Source organism: Anas acuta, chromosome 16 (assembly GCF_963932015.1).
Source record: "Anas acuta chromosome 16, bAnaAcu1.1, whole genome shotgun sequence".
NCBI classification, from domain to species: domain Eukaryota; kingdom Metazoa; phylum Chordata; class Aves; order Anseriformes; family Anatidae; genus Anas; species Anas acuta.
In genome coordinates this window covers 3,534,051-3,555,114 of record NC_088994.1, presented here as the reverse complement: position 1 = coordinate 3,555,114, position 21,064 = coordinate 3,534,051, and the positions used below count along the sequence as shown (strand labels likewise).

Here is a 21,064-nt window from a genome sequence, read left to right as displayed (position 1 = left end):
TAAGGGACATACAGGCTTGGAATGAATTTATCCAAGTTGCATCAGTTGACATATAGGGAAAAAAATGTAAATGCTATGGATAAATTAATCTCAGATGGATTATGGATTATTTCACATTGCAGTGTAACTATCTCCTTGGGTTTTCAGATTGTTCCTGTGCAAGCTTCTGAATCCATTGGCTAAATTTCAATCAGGTCTTACAGAGCAGCGAAGAGGTTTCAAAGGTAATTACATTCTTGCAAAATGTGAAAAAAAAATAGGCAACTCAATAAGAAAAAGGTAGTGTAAGTATCCCAACAGAGAGCAGAATCATTGTGTGAGCTCAAAGTCTAGCAGGCACCAGAGAACTGGATGAGAGCGAATGCCTTTATAGACATACAAATTCCAGACAAAGCTTTTGGTTGCATTTAGGATCTGCAACCCGTCATGAGACACAAACCTGCTCCCCTGCTCAGGGATCATGCGTTGTCGAGGGAGAGGTGTGCTCGTCTTGCTCCTGACGCAGCGCTGGGGGAGTCCCTTCTCACCCACAAACGCAGATGGAGCAGCTCTAATTACCCCAGCCCAAAGTAACACCTGCATCAAGCAGTACTGAGCAGGAGGCAGCACCTGCAGGGCAGGAGGAGCACAAGAGGAGGCCGTCACCCTACTCCAGTGCTCTACAGACAGGCCCAAGCCTTGATGCTGGTGAGCTGTTGGCCCTAGTCTACTTTCTGCAGGAGCCTGGAGTGATGTTTTCTATTATTCAGAACAAAGAGAGTAGATGAGTGCAATCAACGTTGGAAGATTGATCTGGCAGTGTAAGTTATTTATTCTTGCTCTATAACTACATTGAGCACTGAAGATTCATACTGCTCTGCTCATTTCAACTCATTTTTTTTATCAGTCATTTCTGGGACCTTTTCCCCATCACCCCCTGTGAAAATTCAGCAGTTCCAAGATGTATCTGGGAAAGTGACTCTAAACAGGCATTTTCTGGGTAGTTCAAATTACCTTAGCTTGGGTTGCAATGATTTCATTAGAAATAAACCAAAAATTTCAAGGCAGAAATTTAAAATATGTTTGCTACCTCCCCTATACAACATTCTATCTTTAAAAACAAAGGAGTAAAACTCCCCCTGGTGTGTTGTTGGGCAGGAGACAGGAAGGCGCCTGTGTCCTTTCTGCCCTGCTTCATCTCTGCCATCCCCAAGTGTGTCACTAGCAGGAAAGCTTCTCCTGGTGGATTGAGATAATCGTTCAGGTGTGGTTATGTCCTCAAGGACAATCATCCTGAGCACAGGGCTATTTGCAAGGAGAATAATAGTTCCCACAGTTCACTGGCTGAAAGCCTCCCCCGGTGCATCAGGCATGTAAATCACCTCTCAGCCTGCAGGAATATCACGCCACAGCACGACAATCTCACCACCCCAACCCTGGGGAAACCTGGATGCTCACCACCTCTGCTGGGGCCACCAGATCACTTTGCAGAGCAGTGAAACATGCAGGCACGTGCAGATTCCCTTATTATGTTTCTCCATGCTTAAGTCTAACACCTCCTCATGGGATCCCAGAGAGCACTCAGCTGTGCTAATGAGAAGGTATCACAGCTCAGCAAGTGCCTGACTTGTGAATGCAAAGTATTGGCTGGAACTAATGCAGAAAAAGATGACCCTTCCCTTCCCTTCCCTTCCCTTCCCTTCCCTTCCCTTCCCTTCCCTTCCCTTCCCTTCCCTTCCCTTCCCTTCCCTTCCCTTCCCTTCCCTTCCCTTCCCTTCCCTTCCCTTCCCTTCCCTTCCCTTCCCTTCCCTTCCCTTCCCTTCCCTTCCCTTCCCTAACCATCTGTACTATGGGTTTTGGATTTCTCCATCTGCATAGAAGGGAACTTGATTTATTGAAGTTGGAAAGCTCACAGAGAAAAAAAGGCTGTGAAATTATTTTGCATCTGACATGATCATTAGTAGTATTATTTCTTCTGGAGCTGGGAAGGACACTTATAAAACATCTAACAAGCTGCTAAGGAGATTGCCTAAAGCACTGATTTTTTAAATCTGCTGCTAGAGCCTATTCTTTTGTGCTCTGTACATATTTCAAGTTATAGTTTCTTTACATGGGAGGGACTTCAAATGAAATTTCTGAAGCATTTTTCTGACAGTTCAGTGGGTGTTCTCTTCAAATGCTGGCCCTAAGTTACCTGCTGATCATGTGTTACACAGATGACATAAGCCAGTACAATCCAAGCAAGTGTATTTAGTGTGCTCAGACCTCCTGGTTTGCATTGCAGAAGGGCAATAACCCCCTCTGCACACATGCCTCTTGCAAACCCTCCAGATCTATCTCCCACACTGCAACCAAGCACAGCTAGCCAAGCATCAGCCTTCCAGCTGTTGGAGGGGCTTCTGGGGTCTGCTATGGGTAACCCCCTGTTGCCTTCTTCAGCCAAGAACTGCGTTCTGGTCCCACCTGCCTAGCAGTCCTGGTGCAGTAATGAGGGGTGGTGGGAGAAGGCTGGTGGCACTTCCTCAAGGGCCAGGCAGCTGTTTCACACAGCCACTGTCTCAGTTTATCCAGGTCTTAGCAGAAACAGATTTGAAGGGCAGTGGAGACCAACTCATCCCCCTGACAGCTCTGCTCGCTGAGCCAAGGGTCTGGGTAAGCACATCCCTACATGAGACACTACATGCCTTCTCCTCCTGCTGCAAGAGGAATTGGAAACAAGCAGGAGGAATTGGAAACCATGGTGCAGTTAGGCAAATATAACTGACTGCTATCACAGAAGCGACAGACATGGAGAAGGCTGAGGTACTCAACAACTTCTTTGCCTCAGTCTTTACTGATAGTCAGAACCTCACCTCTGTGCCTGGCAAGATCATGGAAAAAATCCTCCTGGAAGCAAAATTAAGGGAGATGCAAGACAAAGAGGTGATCCGAGACAGCCAGCACAGCTTCGCCAAGGGCAGATTGTGCACTTGGAGCCCTGCGTCCAGCTCTGGGCCCCCAGCACCAGGAGGATGTGGGACTGTTGGAGCAGGGCCAGAGGAGGCCACAAGATGCCCAGAGGGCTGGAGCACCTCTCCTGAGCAGGAAGGCTGAGAGAGCTGGGGGTGGTCAGCCTGGAGAGGAGAAGGCTCCGGGGGGACCTCATCGCAGCTTTTCAGTACCTGAAAGAGGCTTATAAAAAGGATGGAGAGCAACTCTTTGCTCAGATATTGACAGGAGAAGGTGGAATGGTTTTAAACTAAAAGAGGGGAGACTTAGATTAGAGGTTAGGAGGAAATTCTTCCCTCAGAGGGTGGTGAGGCCCTGGCACAGGCTGCCCAGAGAAGACACGGACGTCCCATCCTTGGGGGTGTTCAAGGCCAGGTTAGATGAGGCCGTGGGCAACCTGATGTGTCCCTGCCTATGGCAGGGGGGTTGGAGCTGGATGATCCTTGAGGCCGTTCTATGAAGCAAAGCAATGGGCTTGGCAGCTGTAGCTGGCCAGATCTGCACTGAGAAACTGTGCCTCTGGTTAAGGGGACTGTGACTTGCCTTGAGCAGGAACTGCCTTTCTAATGGTAAGTGTGGAGTTTATTATCAGTTATCGTAGCTCTCACCTGGCACTTTTCATCAGCAGATCACAAAGCATTTTGCAGAAAAAGGCCGGTATCATGATCCCCATTCTAAAGATGGGGAAGGAGAGACACGGAGCTGAGCCGCCTCAGAGAAAGCCACCCGCAGGCAGCTGGCAGAACTGGGGACGGAGTCCCACAGCCTCCAGGTCCAGCCCAGTGCTCCGGCCTCCCCATTCCCATCATTAGCAGTGGAAAGACTGCCTCTAATTGGTGTCAGAGCTCTGAAAGTGGAAGGAGCTGTCGCCATGGATACAGCATCCACAGGCTCTCCTCTGGCTTGGCTGGAGCCCTTCTTTTCCACAATAGCTCCGTGGTCTTCAAACATCAGTGCAATAATGAGCACGGAAACAGGCATTCATTTGCATCTAGTGCAAATGCTCGAGATGTGATACAAAGACAGAAAAACCAGTTAGCTGTAGCCCTCTTAGATTAGCTGATCTGGTTCTTTGATTTCTCCAGCATGGGCTGGAGCAGACCTTTGGGTCCAGTTGCCCTCCATAACTTCTGCACAAGACTTCTGCCTGCTCAGCACAGCAGCACCTGTGCCCTCCCCATCCCCACCCTGGGCAGTGTCTTTCCCCAGCTATAGGTGGTCTCAGCAGTGATAGGAGGAAAGACCAATCTGCCAGCCACATGCACACACACCCCAAGAGGATTTCAGCTGCAGAGGGGAAAAGCTGAGCACTCACCTGCAGTGCTGAGGAGTTCACTGCCAGCCTACAGACAAACATATTTTTCTTCCTTATCCAGTGGAGTTCAGATGAGTACCACCAAGTAAAGGAAAAAAAAAAAAAAAAAACACAACAAAAACAGAAATAACAACATTTTTTCTACCCTGACCATCAGTGCCTGTAATAAATGGCTCAGTCTTCAAAATAGGACTATAAACAAAGTTTACAATTTATTAAAGGAATAGAGGTAAGCAAACAGCGCTGGGTGTGCTGGGAGTCTCTGCTCCACCAAGACGCACACCAGTTACATCAAGTAGCTGATTTTTATGCTCCTAGACCAATACATATTCATTACTACTTCTAAAAAAAACAGGGTTATTATAATTAGTTTCCGGAATCCAAACCCTCCTACTGGAGCATGCGTATCAGTCTCCGGTGGTCCCTCTGGGGGTCTCTGGGGGTCTCTTGTGCTGAAGGCTCATAGTCTTCCTCCCTCTTGTCCTTCTCCTTTGTCCAACTTGGCTGGATGTCAGAGACTTGTGTAACATCCCCTGCAAGCTGTGTCTTTTAGCTGTTTTCCAGCTCTCCCCGTCTCCTTAATCTCCTGGCTGGATAGCAGAGACTTGCATAGTATCCCATGCAATAGTCATAATAGTTAGCAGTTATTCTGAACCCCCCCCAAATATCAGAGACTCCAAGGAAAAGTCTACAAATACATTTCCCTTCAAGCTCTCTATTGACACAAATTGCTAAAACATTCCTTTGCAAGATACAAGAACTATATACATTAACCACTCTGTTTTTCTTAGACTTGTGGTTATACAAGGGTATGTAAAACAGAAGGTCACATTCATCATACCATGCGGCCCTAGCATTGTTCCATACTGACACGAATCAGATGAACATATCTCACAGTGCCCAAGCAGCAGAGGATGCTCCAGTTCAACACCACCAGCTTTCTGAGTTTCTCTGCATGAATTGTGCTGCCTATGAGAAAAAGGTAATGGCAATGCCCATTCTGGCTGCCTTTCCTTGTCCCCCTTTTCTGTCCCCCCCATTTCTGATGTTGAATGTTCATCTTTATCTTCCTTACAGGCACAGGTGCTCTGCAGCTTTGGCCAAGGAAGGCAATGTTGGGCAGTTGTCACCGTCACTACCCAGCTGCAGCAGGCAGACAGATATCACACTCATTACACTTTTCCAAGACAGAAAGGCTCAGTCAGTACTACAAAGGATCTGAGCAGCAATTTCAAAGCAGAAAGTCTCTGCTCCCCCGTGACACAAAGCACTAGGTCATGCCTTTTGGTCCTAAAGCCAGCAGACCTGTAACATGAAATTGCTCGCTGTTTTCTGCCTCTGTAGGAGCTTTTCTTCTGCCAAGAGGGCTTAGCAAAACATCCTGCTTTCAAAATGAACTAAGTAGTAAAGAGAGGGCATGAGAGGGGACAGCAGCAGGTTCTTGGAAGTCAGTATGGTTTTGAAGGGCTTTCTGCAGGAGTTCAGGGGTTGAGTCAGGTTGATGCATCTGCCTCTGTAATCAGTTCTTCTCTCCTCTGAAGGCAGCTACAGGGAGCTAAGAGAGAGGTCCAGCTGCCTGGCTTTCTTCTGTAAAGCAGCTCAAGCTCAGCACAGGAACAGAAACATGAATGTCTTCTTTCTCTGGGAAACCTGCAGGGTTTCGGGATCCATCCTCAGTGCCTCAGTGCACTTGACAGGTGTGGGACAGCAGGAGCTGCCTTCCTCCCGAGAGAGTCTGGGGCCCTCCTAAGGCTCTTGTTGTGACAGACAGAGCTCATCTCCTGGAAAAAAAATTTGGAAGTAGCGGTAGCATCCATTTCCACAAGTTCAAAATGCTGTTTCTCTTGTAAACATCCTTGGGAGACTCAGCTCAGGCAGAGAAGCTGCATGAACGGCTCAAGACACCAAAGGTCTTTCTGTCCCCATACGAGGGAACAAACCTCATTATCACTCTGATCACCCAAAGTCTTGCCTGTTGTTCTGTCGGGTGGAGGACCCACTCGTCTGACTCCTCAACACCACAAGACCCAGCCTGGGCACTGCGGCTGGCGTAATGCCACTGCTGCACGCAGGGCACTCAAGGCTGGGGACACAGGGAGCAGTGAGAGGTGGGTGCTGGCAGCCACTGCTGTGCAGGGAGTGATGTGCTTCAGCAATGCTGTAATGTACGTCTTGTCCCAAGGCAGAAAGTGAAAAATAAACTCAAAGGCAAATGGCACGAACACTGCTTCCTCGAGGTGTTCTGGGAAGCTGGATCCTCTGACATGATGTTCACCACTGCTTCAGGGCTCATCTGGAGGACAGCGAGTAGTCGGAGGAATTTTTCCTCTTTTTCAGGAAAGTTACAAGGGAGCAGAACAGGAATTTAGACTCTGACTGCTCTCATATTCTCTGTTAAGGTGATAGCGAGCTCTGAGGAAAGACGGCATGTCAGAACCTCCAGGTTTGCTGGACTAGCTTCCAGCATCTCACTTGCCAGCAGTTTCCTGGCTGTTACAACAGGCTTATTTTACAGCCCTGCCCAAGCTCATCATCCAGAAAACTGCATGACATTGTGATCTTTGTGCAGCTAGGGCCATTCAGAAGTGGCTTTTCCTTTTTCTAACACTGAGTTTGCCATTAAATGCACTCGAGAAACCACAGGTAATGCCTTTTATTTAGTATAAAAATTAGAATGTACGGTGCTTAGGGTCCATCATCACAGTGGCTAAATTACTGATAATCTTCACCATCCAGAGACATAAGGAGAACTGTAGATAAGAGGTACAAGGGCACATGCACCCAGACCTGAAGAGTGGCACATCAGAAAGACTTAGGTAGAAATGAAGAGCCCTTGAAATAACCTCAGATCTTATAGCTCATCAATAATGTTATATGGGAACACAAAACTCTGCTTTTACACATACCTATAACCACTGCTGCCAAAACAGAAGCAACCAAGTCAGTGTCTGTTTGAGCTCATCTAGCCAAACAGTTTTTCCAAGTCACCTTTTTTTTTTTTTTTTTTTTTTTTTTCCCCCAGTGGATATTCAGCACCTGTATGTTCTTCTCAAAACCTGGTAGCCCTACCTTAATGCAAAAATACATGTAGTGATATATAACTGCTGGTGCAAATGCGTTACTGCAGTTATAGTAGATCTGTATTCAATTCCTTCTGCAGGCCCAGGGCACTTTCCACCACCAGGCACACCGCAAGGTGTGCTCACCCCTGCTCTTCCTGGAGCTGCCCCTGTGTCCCTGTGGTTAAGCCATCCTGCACCATGTTGGCACACTCCCTTCATCCTTGCACACACACCCCATCCCTACCTCCGTGCTATGCACTTGGGACGTGGGTAGGGTCAGGACAGGCTAAGGACTGCCTGGGTTCCCTCTTAAGCTTCACAGACAAAGGAGAGAGGTTATAGAAATCTCAGATTTATTTTTAATCATCTCACTAGGAAGGATTTGCTATTATCTCTGTTGTATTTGAGCCATCAGGATTTACCAGGGTGGCTGTTTTGTGTTTATAAAGGACTGGCTAAAGTCTGTTTTCCTCCCAGGTTTCGCATTTCCTGCTCCCCACTGTTCTGCCACGTACCAATCCACCACCATCTTTATCTGGCTCCGGCAGCAAGCAGGAGTCCTGCTCAGCTCCTGCCAAAAGGATCTGTGTTTGCTGACTGCCAACACAAGCATCATTTGCAGCCACCCTTGCTGTTCTGTCTCCTTTCCATTAGCTTGGTGTATGTGGGCAGAAACTTGCCCCAGTGGGCAAACAGGGCTGCTGTATTTCTCAATTTCAGCTCCCGGTACCAGGACTGGCTCCTGGAGGGACCACACCACAAATGTTAAGCACCGGTTGAAGCCTCTAAAGCCCTGGCTGAGACCTGAGGCTCTGGAGGGGCTTCCAGGGCTCTGTGCATCATCTGCCCTTGTGCACATGGGAAACAGGGGTTGCAAAGGTTGGTGTGGGGCACAGGCTGCCTTGGGGCACTTGCTCTGCTGTGGGAGCAGAGATCAGGCAGCTCCCTGCACAGGGAAAGGGCTCTGTAGCTGCCATGGTATCCTGATGGATGCTGGCTGGGAGTGAGCTCATGAATACTGGGAAGAGAGGAAGGCAATTTAGCTCACACTGTGTGGGTGGGTGCCAGTCCTGTCTGCTCTGCTGCTGGGATCCACGTTCCTCTGGCAGGTAACTACGGAGCAGATCCATGTTGCTGTTTCACTGGTGCCACCTACTCACAGCTTTTTTTTTTTTTTCTCTTCTTTTGATTTTATTTTTAAATGAAAGCAATGACAGATGCTGTATTCGAGGAGCTGGGGTGCTGGATGCAGGTTGTAACACAAATGTTTTACGTGTTCTCCTGCAAACAAAGCAAACTCTCATCTACCCAGATCCTGCAAAGGTTCAGTGCTGAACTCCCACTCATTAGCAGGCTTGCTGAAATGTTGGATGATGCATAAGTAAAGCAGCGACTCTTGGTGGGATGAAAATCCCACCCCACTCAGAAGTTTCTGATGGGACTACAAGCAGCTGCAGTACGAGCTTCTCAGCTGATGTGAGTATTTCTGTATTTTAAAGCCACTAGATTGCATACAGGGAGAATCACTGCAGGAGCCAGATGCTGCTGGCTGCCCCTTCCTGCTGACTATGCCCACCACCACCAGGAAGGACCCTGGTCCTGGTGAGAGACCGAGGAGTCTTTCTGCAAACAGGTGAAGCTCTGCTGATGGGGATGGATCATGGGGCCCCAGTTTCCCCTAGAATCATAGAATCATAGAATGGCTCAGTTTGGCAGGGATCACCAAGATCATCCAGTTCCAACACCCCTGCCATAGCGATGCCACCCACTAGATCGAGTTGCTCAGGTCCTCATCTAACCTGGTCTTGAACACCTCCAGAGATGGGGCATCCACATCCTCTCTGGGAAACCTGTTCCAGTGCCTCACCATCAACTGGGTGAAAAATTTCCTTCTAACCACTAATCTAAAACTCCCTTCTTTTAGTTTAAAACCATTCCACCTCCTCCTGTCAATATCTGATTGAGCAGAGATGCTCTCCATCTTTTTTTATATGCCTCCTTCAAGTATTGAAAGGCTGTAATGACGTTCATTTCCTTCAATTTCCTTCAATTCCTTACCCACTGAATGTCCCAGCCATCAAACCCATCTCTCTCCAATTTGGAGGCCAGGATGTCATGTGGGACCATATCAAAGGCCTTGTAGAAGTCCAGGTAGATGACATTGGTTGGTTTTCGTCTGTCAACTGCTGCAGTCACTCCACCATAGAAAGCCACCAGTTGGTCAGGCACGATTTGCCCTTGGTGAAGCCGTGCTGGCTGTCTCGGATCACCTCCTTGTCTTGCATGCGACTTGACATTGCTTCCAGGAGGATCTTTTCCATGATCTTGCCAGGCACAGAGGTGAGGCTCACTGGTCTGTAGTTCCCCAGGACCCCCTTTCTACCTTTTTAAAAGGGGAGTGGTGTTTCCCTTTTTCCAGTATTTCCAGCATTAAACTTCAAGCACTGTCAGATAAAAGCAATAGGAATCCCACATTAGGAGTGAAGCCCTTCTCTAGATCTCTTTATTTCCTTTTCTTTTCTGGTTCTTATTTACCAATTAAAAAAAAAAAGACAAGAAATTGCTATTTCCAGACTGTACCCGTGACCTGATGCAAGATCTTAGAAGATGATCACAAAAGGTTGTGGAACCTCATGTAAGGCCATAGAAGGCTACACCACCCTTACTTCTCTCCATTTGCAGGAACCTCTGAAAGAAGCTCCCCTGCCCAGAGCCAGGTGTACCTGCTTGATTACAGAGCGATTAATGAGACACTGCAGGACCCATCACTGCCCTTTTCCACTCCTCATAGGCCAGGACAGACCCTGGGTCCTTTCTGCTGCTTTCCAGAGCTGTCAGTCACTCGGGTCCCTCCCCAGCTCACTTCTCCATCCAGCATATAAAGGCAGGGAGCAGGGGGGCAGCATGGTGTGGTGCCTGGTTCCTTCTTGCTGGTCATCTGCTTACCTTCAACGGGGGGAAAAAGGTACTGTTTGCTGCAGGAGGGAAAGCTTTTGGTTGGTGAGGCTGTAACTGTTTTGTGACCTCCAGGTTCATGTTTAAATGTGTCTTATGTTGTTTAAGCACAGAGTGAAATGAGTCTTAATTAACACATGATTGCCTGTGATCCTGGCTGAAGGGTTAGGTATGGCCTGTGCTGGTGTTGTGTGGAAAGCTGGGTGGGGTTGGGCTGTGCTTTTGGCAGGAGAGCAGACTTCTGAACGTGTCTCTTCTTTTTCCTTTTTCCTCTAAATCTGCTGTTACTACCCCTCTCCTAGTACAAGAGCTTCTCTAAGCCTTGGTGGGGAGGAAAGAGGTACCAGATCCCTCTCCTAAGCAGAGTGCTCACTATCGATATGATCTCTCTCTAACAGAGATCTAGAGTGGGGAGATACTTCCTTTATATAAGGGGAATGAGGGCAATGTGAAACCTAAACATTAGCTGGTTCTGGAAATTCTGTAGACCCTTTTCCCCTATAAGGGGAGGGGACTGTGAGAAGTATCTCAATTTCTCAGACAGGGTTGTCTTTGAAGCTATTCTTATTTGCAATTGAATTGCAATGGCAGGCATCCTGCAAGCAGGGGTGCATGTTAAAAGTATACCAAAACCTTATATTCTCCACTACCTGATGCTTGATTCCTTCCCTGTTCCTCACTGGCTGAGTGCTACAGGTTCACAACCTACCTCACATTTACTACTATACCATATGTGTCCAACTCTATTTGACCAACTGTTAATTTCTCCTTTTCCTTTTTCTCCCTTCTCTTGTGATTAGAGGGCCCGTGACTTGTTTTTTTTTTTTTTTACTGATTTCACACTGCTCATCCTGTTTTTCTTAGCTATACTCCTTGTTTTGGGACAGCAGGACCTTATCTTAATGTACTCCCTGCTGCTATGCTACTGTTGTGCCTGCACAATCACTTCTGAATGTACAAGGTTAGTGGAATTTTCCACTGCAAAAACACCTTCTATTGCAAAAAGAGAACTTTGTTTCTGTGAGACTCATTCTGGGATCTGTCCTTAATGGACACTAAAAAATCTCCTGATTATGTTAGGAAGGGGAGCTCCTCTGGAGGCTTGCTAGTGGTTTGGTTGAATTTCTCTTAAACCATGGTACTACTTGCATTGCAGCTGCGATGGCCTCTGCTATGCCTGATAAAGAGGAAGCTGTGAAGAGCTCCCCAGAGGTGAAGGAAGAGGAGCAACAGGTAGGTGCCCTGTGTGAGATGAAATGAGTGGCAGCTCTCAGGTGGCCTTGCTGTGGCTGAGGCTCTGCCTGTGTGGAGGAAGGAACATCTCTGCTCAGTCCTTGCCTTACAGCCCCTCTGCAAATAGGGGTGGCAGCACAGCCCCAGGTACACGTGAGGGCCCTTGGGATAACCTCTTAGGCTAAGTGAAATGGCCTGGTCCTTGGCTAGGAGAGATGTGCATCTCATACTGTAGCCAAGAGCCTGGCTTGCTACTGGCAATGCTCCTGTGGAAAGGTTCCCATGTTCCAGCAGCCCAGGAACCCCCTGTGCTTGCCTTGTTCCCCATGACCAACTTCATGCTTGTTACAGAGCAGTGTAAAGCCTGTTTGTTTACAACCTCTCTTTGGGGTACTGGGTTGTTAAACAGCTCTACAAAATGAACTAGAACTGGATATGTGTCCAGAAGCACTGAGGTTGTCTGCGGACTCAGAAGTCCCTTGGGTAGTGTTGCACTGGAGGAAAACCTCTCCATGATGGACTGGATATAAGTGTCAGTGCTCCACAGGTGTTTTAAAGTCTGCTTGTGGACTTTAAGGCACATGTCTAAGCAAGGCTTGTCTTGCTTACCTTATGGCAGGTCACTTGAACAGGCAAGTTGAAATTTTGGTGCAACACCACATAGTTGCGTGCTCAGTGTCATGTTTGCAAGCTTCATGACTACTTTCCCCTTTTAGGATGCAGTAAATCAGATGGCTAACCTGACCTTTGTCAGCTCTGCCTGTGACATGGTTTCTACAGCTTATGCCTCCACTAAGGAGAGCCACCCCTACATCAGGTCTGTCTGTGATGCAGCAGAGAAAGGAGTGAAGAGCATGACTGAAGCCACAGCCAGCTGTGTGCAGCCACTTCTGACTACACTGGAGCCTCAAGGTAACTCCCTGGGGAAAAGGAGGTCTGCAGCTGCCTCTGAAGGTCTCTCTCTCCTTCCAGCTCTGAAAGGAGCCCTAGAGTGTGGGAATGCACTTCTCTTTCTCCATGGTAAAAGGACAACTCCAGACTTATTTATAATGTCAAAAAGCTGAGTCTTACTCTGGGTAATGTGATAGAGGGATGTTCTCCCTGGAAGATGAGTATTGAGTTTGGCTGCTCTAAAGCTGATCTTGCCAGGTCCGAAGTCTTGTATATCAGTTGCTCATAGCTTGATTCTCGTACCTTTGCAGAGGCTGCAGGAAAAGGCCTCTTCTTGTTCACTTTAAGTCCAGAGTGGGTATCCCTGTCCTGTCAGTTACTACTTGATCCTGGATCCTTGGCATACTGGGGTTTGGGGCATTTTTTTTCTTCTATAGAGATAAGGACTACACTTGAACTTTATTCAAGGATCTACAGGAGGGAAATAAGTGTAGGTGGCTATGTCCATGCAAGTAAAAATTGGCTACTATCAAAGTGAGTAGATCTATGTGGAGATTAAGAGAAGCTGCTCTACAAATTCAGCTTACAGCAGAGTATGCTTGGCTTGGTGGCCTGGGTGGAGACTTTGATCCAGGCTCCTTGCAGAGCACTGTCCTCTGGAAGATAGGACTTGTTTTTCCTGCTGTTCTATCCCACAAGCTTTAACACTTTTTTTCTTTATAAACAGTTGCTGCAGCAAATGAGTATGCCTCCAAAGGTTTGGATAAACTAGGGGAAAAGGTTCCACTCCTCCAAAAGCCAGTGGACCAGGTGAGACTTAAAGGTAGTGCATCCCAGGCTGGTCATTGCAGACTTTCTAAGCTTGGGAGTGAGGTAGCTTCCCAGAAGGAATGAAATACTCCTTAGGTGCACAGTACAAGCTCCTATAGGAGCACATAATAAGCAGACACTATGCAGAGTCCTTCTAGTGCAGTTCACCATAAGCCCTTACCTGACATAAATCTCTTCTGCAGGTTATCTCTGAAACAAAAGAGCTGGTGTCATCCACAGTGGCAGAGGCAAAGGATGCTGTGAGCAGCAGAGTGACAGAGGTGATAGATGCAACTAAGGGTGCTATTCACAGCAGTGTGGAAGCTGCCAGATCTGCAGTAACCAGCAGTGTGGGGATGGTCATGGACTCCAGAGTGGGCCAGATGGCTGTGAGCAGAGCAGAGGCTGTGCTGGGGAGAACAGAAGAAGACAACTCTCTCCCCATTGGAAATGAGGAATTAGGTCAGGAAACAACATGTGACTATCTATAATAGGATCATCAATTGGAGGGTGGTCAGCCCCATTCCTTTGGAATGTGGCTAGTGGAAAGTGCCATGCGGGAGGCTTCCTGACTCCTAGTCCAAGATTTCCTGCCTCTTAGCTCTGCTTGGTAAGAACCTTTGATCAGCTGCTTACAGGTACTGTCTTTTTCCCCAGCCAAACTGGCAGCATCTGAGGAGGATGCAGGTATAATGTCTGTGGAGCAGCAGCAGGAGAAGAGGAGGTACTTTGTGCGGTTGGGCTCTCTCTCTGATGAACTTCGCCAGTTTGCCTACCTGCACTCTTCAGATAAAATGAAGCGGATCTGGCAGGGCATGCAGGAGGCTCTTGGACAGCTTCACTCCATCATTGAACTGGTAGGCAGAGCCTGGCCTCCCTGTTGGAGGGCAGGAGGTGACCAAGAGGTTGTCTTGGCCTCAGCTTCATTGCTGTGATTAAAAATCCTGTGATTACAAGCTGATGTGTCCTGACACCAACTTTTTTTTTCCCCGGCACAGATTGAGGTGTTTAAGCAAGGCTTTAATAAAAAGCTTCAGGAAGGGCAGGAGAAACTGTGCCAGATGTGGCTGGACTGGACTAGGAAGCTTCCTGAAGACAGCAGATCTGCCAGCTCTGCAGAGCCAGAGGTATCTCCCTGGGGGAGAGCAAGGAGAAGCCCAGAGCCCTTTTACTTTTCTCTAATTAATGTACTCCTGAACTTGTCCTTTCTGCCTCTTCCCAGGAGATGGAGTCTCTGGCCCTGCTGATGGCACGCAGCATCACACAGCAGCTGCAAATCACCTGTTGTAAAATTGTGTCTGCAATCAGAGGCCTTCCCTCAAGCCTTCAGGATAAGGTGAAACAATCCCTTAATACCATAGAAGAGCTTCGTTCTTCTTTCTCAGCAGCGAATTCCTTCCAGGACTTGTCCAGCAGTGTCTTGGCCCAGAGCCGGGGGAAGCTGGCTGTGATCCAGGAGTACATGGAGGAGCTGCTGGACTACCTGAAGGACAACCGGCCTCCCTCCTGGCTGGTGGGACCCTTCTCTCCTCAGGAGGAGGAGGAAACTCTGCAGGAGGAGACCTTGCAGGAGGAAGCAGGGGCTCATGAAGCTCCTGCCTCCTCCCTGTGAAAGGCAAGGCCCTGAGTGCAGGCCTGGGAGCTTGGACTTTGATAGCTTTACCCTACTTCCCAGCTGAAGGTGGAGCTGTCACACTGAATAATCATTGGGTAATAAATTTCAGGGGGTAATGGAGGTTAGTAGGACTGCTCCTTGGTGCTGGTGGCTGAGCATTGGCTGAAGATACAGACCTGAAGGTCTCCAGTGCCCCCACCTCCCTAGCAAGCTGTCTAAGGTATGGCCTTCCATGGTGTATCCACGTAATGCCTGTACTCATGCAATATCTGCTGTTGGTCTTAATCCTTCAACACAGTATGCAAAGTAAAGAACTCTTCCTAGAAGCTGTATGTATACGACCTAGCATAACTGTTTAAAATAAAACTACTGCATACAAAAATGCTTACTTTCTCTTCTTTTCTGGAGAGGCGCTGTGAGTGCTGCTCATCGGATATGAGCTATAATTTTCCCATCTTCAAGGGCAATATCACTGCTTAGCTGGAAAAAATGGGTGGATCTGGATTCTGAAAACTTGCTTTAAAGCCTCTAAGCAGTGGTGTTGAGGCTTATGGAGGAACCACAGCTATGGTCTTCTCTTTTTCTCCTGAGTACAAATAGCTGTTGCTGCAACCACTATGTGTGGTGGCTTAGTGCTGTACTGTGGCAGGACCGTGTGATCCCTGAGGTCTGGCTTCAGTTAATCCACTGATGCAATGTGAACTTCTGATACAGTGCAGCTTCAGGTCTAGATTCAGTGAGAGACCATTAGACAGCTCTCTGGCCAGCACTCCTTAAATAGCAACTGGCTTGTCCTGGAGGCAAAACAATAAGCCAACCTGTGTTGTAAGGCTGAGCTATTGTTGAGACCTGAAATAAATTGCAGGTGTCACCTCTCCACTGCATGCTCTCTGATTACTGCTGACCAATTTCTCTTTGGCAAAGAACTCCAAGGAGAGGTAAATTCAGTCTGTGTGATGTAATTACTGCTGAAGCTGTAGGGAGGGAAGTGGGGCACTTATTGGAAGAAGCATTGGAGCTAGTCCTGCTCCTTGGTGGGAAATATGCTGTATGCTCTATTCTTCTACAGCAAAGCTGCACAGAGCTACCTAGAGATGCTAAACTTAGCTGGACATCCTTGTATTCCACACCGACTTACCAGTGCAGCTGATCAGATCTATATTAATTTAGTGCTTAGCCTAGCAAATCATGCATGTTCTGCTTATGGATCATTGGGGCGTATACTTGCTTATTGCTTAAACCCAATTCCTGTAGTCACTATTGACTGCTCTTACCTTGGGAGCCTGGTATACAGTGGGAGAAAGCAAATCAGTCAAGTTCTCAGGAGAAGTTGTTTCCAGATGTTTTGTTTCATAAGGGGAAGTTATGGGCTACAAAACTGCGCTGGAGGTTGACTGTATGAGTGTGGATCTCTTACACCAGTGACCATCCTCCCTGTGCAAAGTAGAGCAACTCCTTCATATGCTTCCAGAAAAACATCCCTCAAGGATGTATTGAATCTTTAACAGTTGATATATTTAAGGGTTAAAAAAATCCACCTGTGACTCTTTTTTTTTCCCTGAGGATCTGTTCTAGTTTTTCCTAGCTTGAAGTTGCCCTGAATCGTGGGAATTCCTCTAGCTGTGTTTTGAGGGTTCATGACTGTTGTGTAGCACTCCTTATCTCTGGCTGCTGTTTCCCACCTGGTCTCCTTTACTTAAGGCACCTTGGAGTTACCAGATAGCACTGGAGGTAATGTAAAAAACTGCAGGTGTCAGACCCATTGCACAGTCGTACCTCAGAATCTGCCTGGGTAATACAGGTGCTATAGGGTAGGGCTTTCCAAAGTATCTGTGTTCCTAAGACCTTTTTGAGATAACCTTGTGAGGACAGAACATAAATAACCTTCTCCACCTTCTTGGATCCTGTGCATCCAGGCTGTAACTTAAAGGAGTACTGACCTGTGCTGTCCTGTGGTCCCCTTGGCAGCTGGGGACTCTGATGCTGCACATGGCTGGGGTATCCCTGGTTCCCTGTGCTGGAGCTAGTGGGGGGCAGCCCAATACCTGTAAGGTTTTTGTGGCCCTTCTATGCTACTGCTATAGACTCCATGGTCTGTGATAGGCTAAACCAGCATTTTTGTGGCAGCTTCAAGCTCAGGTTGGGAAGAAGTGTCTGAGTGGAAGCCTCTGCATGTGTTTGTTTCCTATTTCATCTCTATAAAGATTCAGGGAACCACTGATCTTTTAGACCAAGCGAGAAGGACAAAACCTTCACCAAGACTAGCTGTGGCCAGGAATAGTTTGATTTCTATCTCCCTAGCTCTTCTCTTGGTCTTGTCTGTGCTGCGGAGACAGGAGGATAAAGCTGAAAAGAAACTGGGAATGAGAAATGGACGGGCTTTTTGCAAATAGCTGAAGTGTAAACTTCTCTCATCTCTGGGTGTGCACCCAATTTGTTCCCTGTTTTTATCTAGACCTGTTTGTCTATGCTTATTCTTTGACTCACATTGGAGAAGTGAATCAAATCCTAGACAAACACCTTGGCTGGAAAGATATGCTTTGAGATGTCTTTTCTTGCTCTCAGTAGCCCTTGGAAATTTTGTAATGCTCCTTAATTCTGATAATCAAATTCTGAAAATCGTAGCCCAAGTAATTACACCTTAACCTCCCCTACTGCTGTTCCTGCCTACTTAGGCTGTGGCCACATGTGATAGCTCAGTTGCAGGATGATTTGAATTTTAAATGCAATCACAGGGGCACTTGCTCCTCGTTTCCCCTCTTGCTAGATGCCACCTCACCTCCCTCTGCCATTTTACTTAACACTTTATTAATTATTTAATTCTCCACTCATACTCGTGCCTCTTTTTATTCAGTCCCTGCTGTTCATTGTTCAAATGCCTGGTTTATAGGTCAGGGAGTGTGCTGGCACTGGCTGAAGGCTACCTCAGGCAATATTCCAAAAAGCTGTCATCTTCCACAAGTTGAGTTAGGAGGCATTAGCCAGCGTGTTAATGTGACCTCTAATTGGCAAGGGTAACTGCTTAAGGAGGGTTTCTTCCCAAGCAGCTTTGTCAAGAAGGCACTAGATTGGGAAACTGAAAGTTCTTAGCAAGTGCTGAAAGATGAAAGCTCTTTTGCTGCTCATAAGGACTCTAATTTCTCTTTAATTTTCATATTTCTTGTTATATTTATATATTGTCAAGTCTTAAAAAAAATCCACTGATTGTGCACTGTAAAATAATATTATTATTATTATTTTTTTAAAGTGATCCCCCTGAAGGGCTGTTATCACCCTGAAGGACTGCTCGGGTGGCTGGTGCCCTGATTAGGTGTGATCTGAATTCTATTTTTATGTGACCTGTAAGGTCTCTGCTTGGAGAAGTTTAAGACTCTCAGAGCTTATTGGCATTAATCTACAGTGGAAACTGGAGGAAGCTTCTGCTCTCAGTGCTGGGAAATGAGGATGCTGTGACTGGCCAGTGTGGGGGCAGAGTCAGGCTGTGGGACCTACTCCAGTCTCCCCCCATCACACAGCGGCAGGCAGGAGCTGCATTTTGTGGGCTGCCCCTGTGCTTTCCTGTTGTAACCCTTTGTCCTCTCTTGCTCCTGTTATTACCTCTGCTTGTGTCAGAGGAGGAAACCAAAGGCTTCAGAGCATGGGAGAGGAAAACCTGAAGGGAGTTCCCTGTGCTCTCATTTGGATCCTGCCCTGCTGGGCAGGATGAAATGCTCAGGTGAGACCATGGTGGGTATAGAAACAGCTGGGAAAGGGCTTTGCTGGAGAAGGACAGAAGTAGTACATTTATGAGCAGCCTTTTGCAGTCACCTGGGCTCCCAGCTGGATGCTTTTCCTACTGAAATCTTTGCAGGCATCAGCACTCAGCTCTTCCCCCTTCCAGAGGCTCCTGTCAAGGACCTCTTCTGGCAGGTCCTGACGAGGTGTTGAGCTGGACAGCTCTGCTTTCCTCCATACCCTGCGGATGGCAGGAAAGGGAAAGGGGGTCAATAAATCTGCTTCAAATTGCCTTACAAACCAAGCGTGAACTTGTGACAATTCCAATACTGCCTTTGTGCGGCTTGTTAAAACCCCTGATGCCTCCAGGAGCGACAGGCGTCTGACCTGATCGATAGCCCAGCTGCCCTTTACAGCTGCAAACCAGGCAAAGCACCTCCTGTGAATACAGAGCACTGCCAGCAAATAATTGCCCTTGTTGTGGTGCTTTCTGGACACTGGCATCTGCCCCTGCGGTAATGAAAATCCATTTGTAGAAGGAGTTAGTTCACAGTATTGACTTCCGAGTCTCTCTCTGATTCTCATATTTATTTAGATTCAACTTGAGCTGCTCCGGCAGTGAATTTAGAGGGGAGGTGATCCGGAGGATAATTAACAAGCTGAATGCTGACACAGTTGGATTTTATGCCATCCTCAGTACTGATACTTTCTTTTTGTCTGTTTGTGTTAAGCTTGCTTTATAAACTTGGTACAGGCCAGTGCATTCCTTCCCATCTCTCCCCATATGCTCCCATGGGCACCTCTGCAAGTCTTAACTGCCTTTTTGTTGCAGATTCCTTCAATTGATTGCTCTTACCCAACTTTGCAGCTCCTGAGGAGGGCAAGGGATTTTGGCATACAGGACCAAACTGAGTTTGTTGCTCCAAAATAACATTTCATCAATGAGCTGGGTGCCCTGGGAGGGCTGAGGATAGAGTTGGGGCCGCAGAGATGCTTCTAGAGTTTAGCAAATTTGCAGTTCAGGATAAGTAAGCTCAGTAAGGGTCCTTACAGCTGCTTGTGGGTCCTGTTGTTCTGGTAGGGCTGGCTGCATGGGGATGGGATCTGCAGCAGGCAGGGCTGCTGTCTGCTGTGGCTTGCTCAGCCTGTGTGCTTGACCTGCCTCCCTGGGAGGGAGGACACAGGGCTTGTTGGAGGTGATTATTTGGGAAAGCTAAGTGAGGGCATGAAACACTGTGGAGGGGTTTCAGGCTAAGTCTGGGAAGATGTGGAATGGGAAAATGAGAGGGGTGAGAGAGCTGGAAGGCAGGGAGTGCTGGGGGAAACTGGAGAGCAGGGAAGAGGCTGGGTGTAAAATAGTGAATCAGAATTAATAGTGGTAATCCAACGTGCGTGGAGAAGGAGGGATAGACTGAGCATCTCAACATTTGGAGCAGAAAAGCAGGAGTGCTTTATGGGGGGATTCAGTTTGGGCAGGATTTGGGCAAGATCTGCGACCTGCTGGATGACTGAAAGGCTTGGTCAGGAGCATTCCACTCTGTGGGAGGCACTGAGATATTCAGTGCCTGTAACCACTCATACATGAAGCATCCTGCAAGGAGTTGCCCTTGCACACCGTGGTTTTGCAGGAGCTGTTTTTCCCTAGGAGGAAGAATATCCCGAGCTCTCCCATTGACGAAACAACCAGCTGCGTGCAGCTTGTGGTGGTCCTTCCCCCGGCAGAGAAATCAAATTATTCAGCCTTGTACAAGCTGTGCTTGCTAAAACAGCTCTCTGGTTTTGGAGGAACATCTGGCTGGCCCATTCGCAGGCAAATCTCACCCAGGGAGCAGCATGCTGCCTCCCCGATACACCTCTCCCGCAGGATGGTTATCGCAGCTGCAAGCTGAAGGTCACTTTAAATGTCATCATCATTTAGCTGCCTTGATGGGGTAATTACAGCTGCAAATGTAAGGTTTACCAAACAAATTACAAGCCAAGTGCAGTGTTTACCCTGTAAGAAACTGATTGGAAACACCTGCCATTTTGTGGAATAGAGGAAAGCAATTTTATTTTTTTTTAGATATTTTTGTTCCTAATGTCTGCTGTTGCACAAGTCGCACTCCCTCATTGATCCTTGGCAAGTGGGGGCATGACATGCAGCCTGTGCAGCGCTGTGGCTGTTGGTTCTCTACTGGATCCCTGAATTCTCACCATCAGGCTGAGCAATGAGTAGAGGAGGGCAAATGAGCCGCAGCAGCTGCAGCCTCCAGGAAGGCTTTTGCACTTCCTTTTCACTCTTATGTTGCCAGTCTCAGACTTTCAGGAGTTTTCCTTATCTTGGTTCTGATTTACAGCCACAACAAGAGGGTCTTGAACGCAGATAGGAAGCTTTGGTGTATTTCCACATCTCAGGTTTAAAAGTTGTGGAATGAAACAGCACAAAAGAAAGAGAGAGCCCTGCACGCAGCGTGTGTTGCTTTCAAGCCTGTTGGTTCTGCAGATCCTGGCGGAGGGTTTTCC

General features: G+C 47.6%; 1 protein-coding gene and 1 long non-coding RNA gene across 2 annotated transcripts; both read left to right on the top strand.

Annotated features, from left to right (window-relative positions):
* Positions 1-4,799: 4,799 nt before the first annotated feature.
* LOC137865532 (uncharacterized) lies at positions 4,800-6,300 on the top strand. The gene is made up of 2 exons (XR_011101965.1): positions 4,800-5,264; positions 5,360-6,300. It is a non-coding gene; the product is annotated as an uncharacterized lncRNA (long non-coding RNA).
* A 3,866-nt stretch (positions 6,301-10,166) lies between these two features.
* On the top strand, positions 10,167-15,230 carry LOC137865484 (perilipin-3-like). Its single transcript, XM_068700581.1, has 8 exons — positions 10,167-10,309; positions 11,456-11,532; positions 12,249-12,444; positions 13,151-13,233; positions 13,437-13,695; positions 13,891-14,090; positions 14,232-14,360; positions 14,456-15,230. Exons 1-8 carry the CDS (start codon positions 10,249-10,251, stop codon positions 14,843-14,845), a joined length of 1,395 nt encoding a protein of 464 aa, XP_068556682.1. The 5' UTR covers positions 10,167-10,248; the 3' UTR covers positions 14,846-15,230.
* Positions 15,231-21,064: the final 5,834 nt, after the last annotated feature.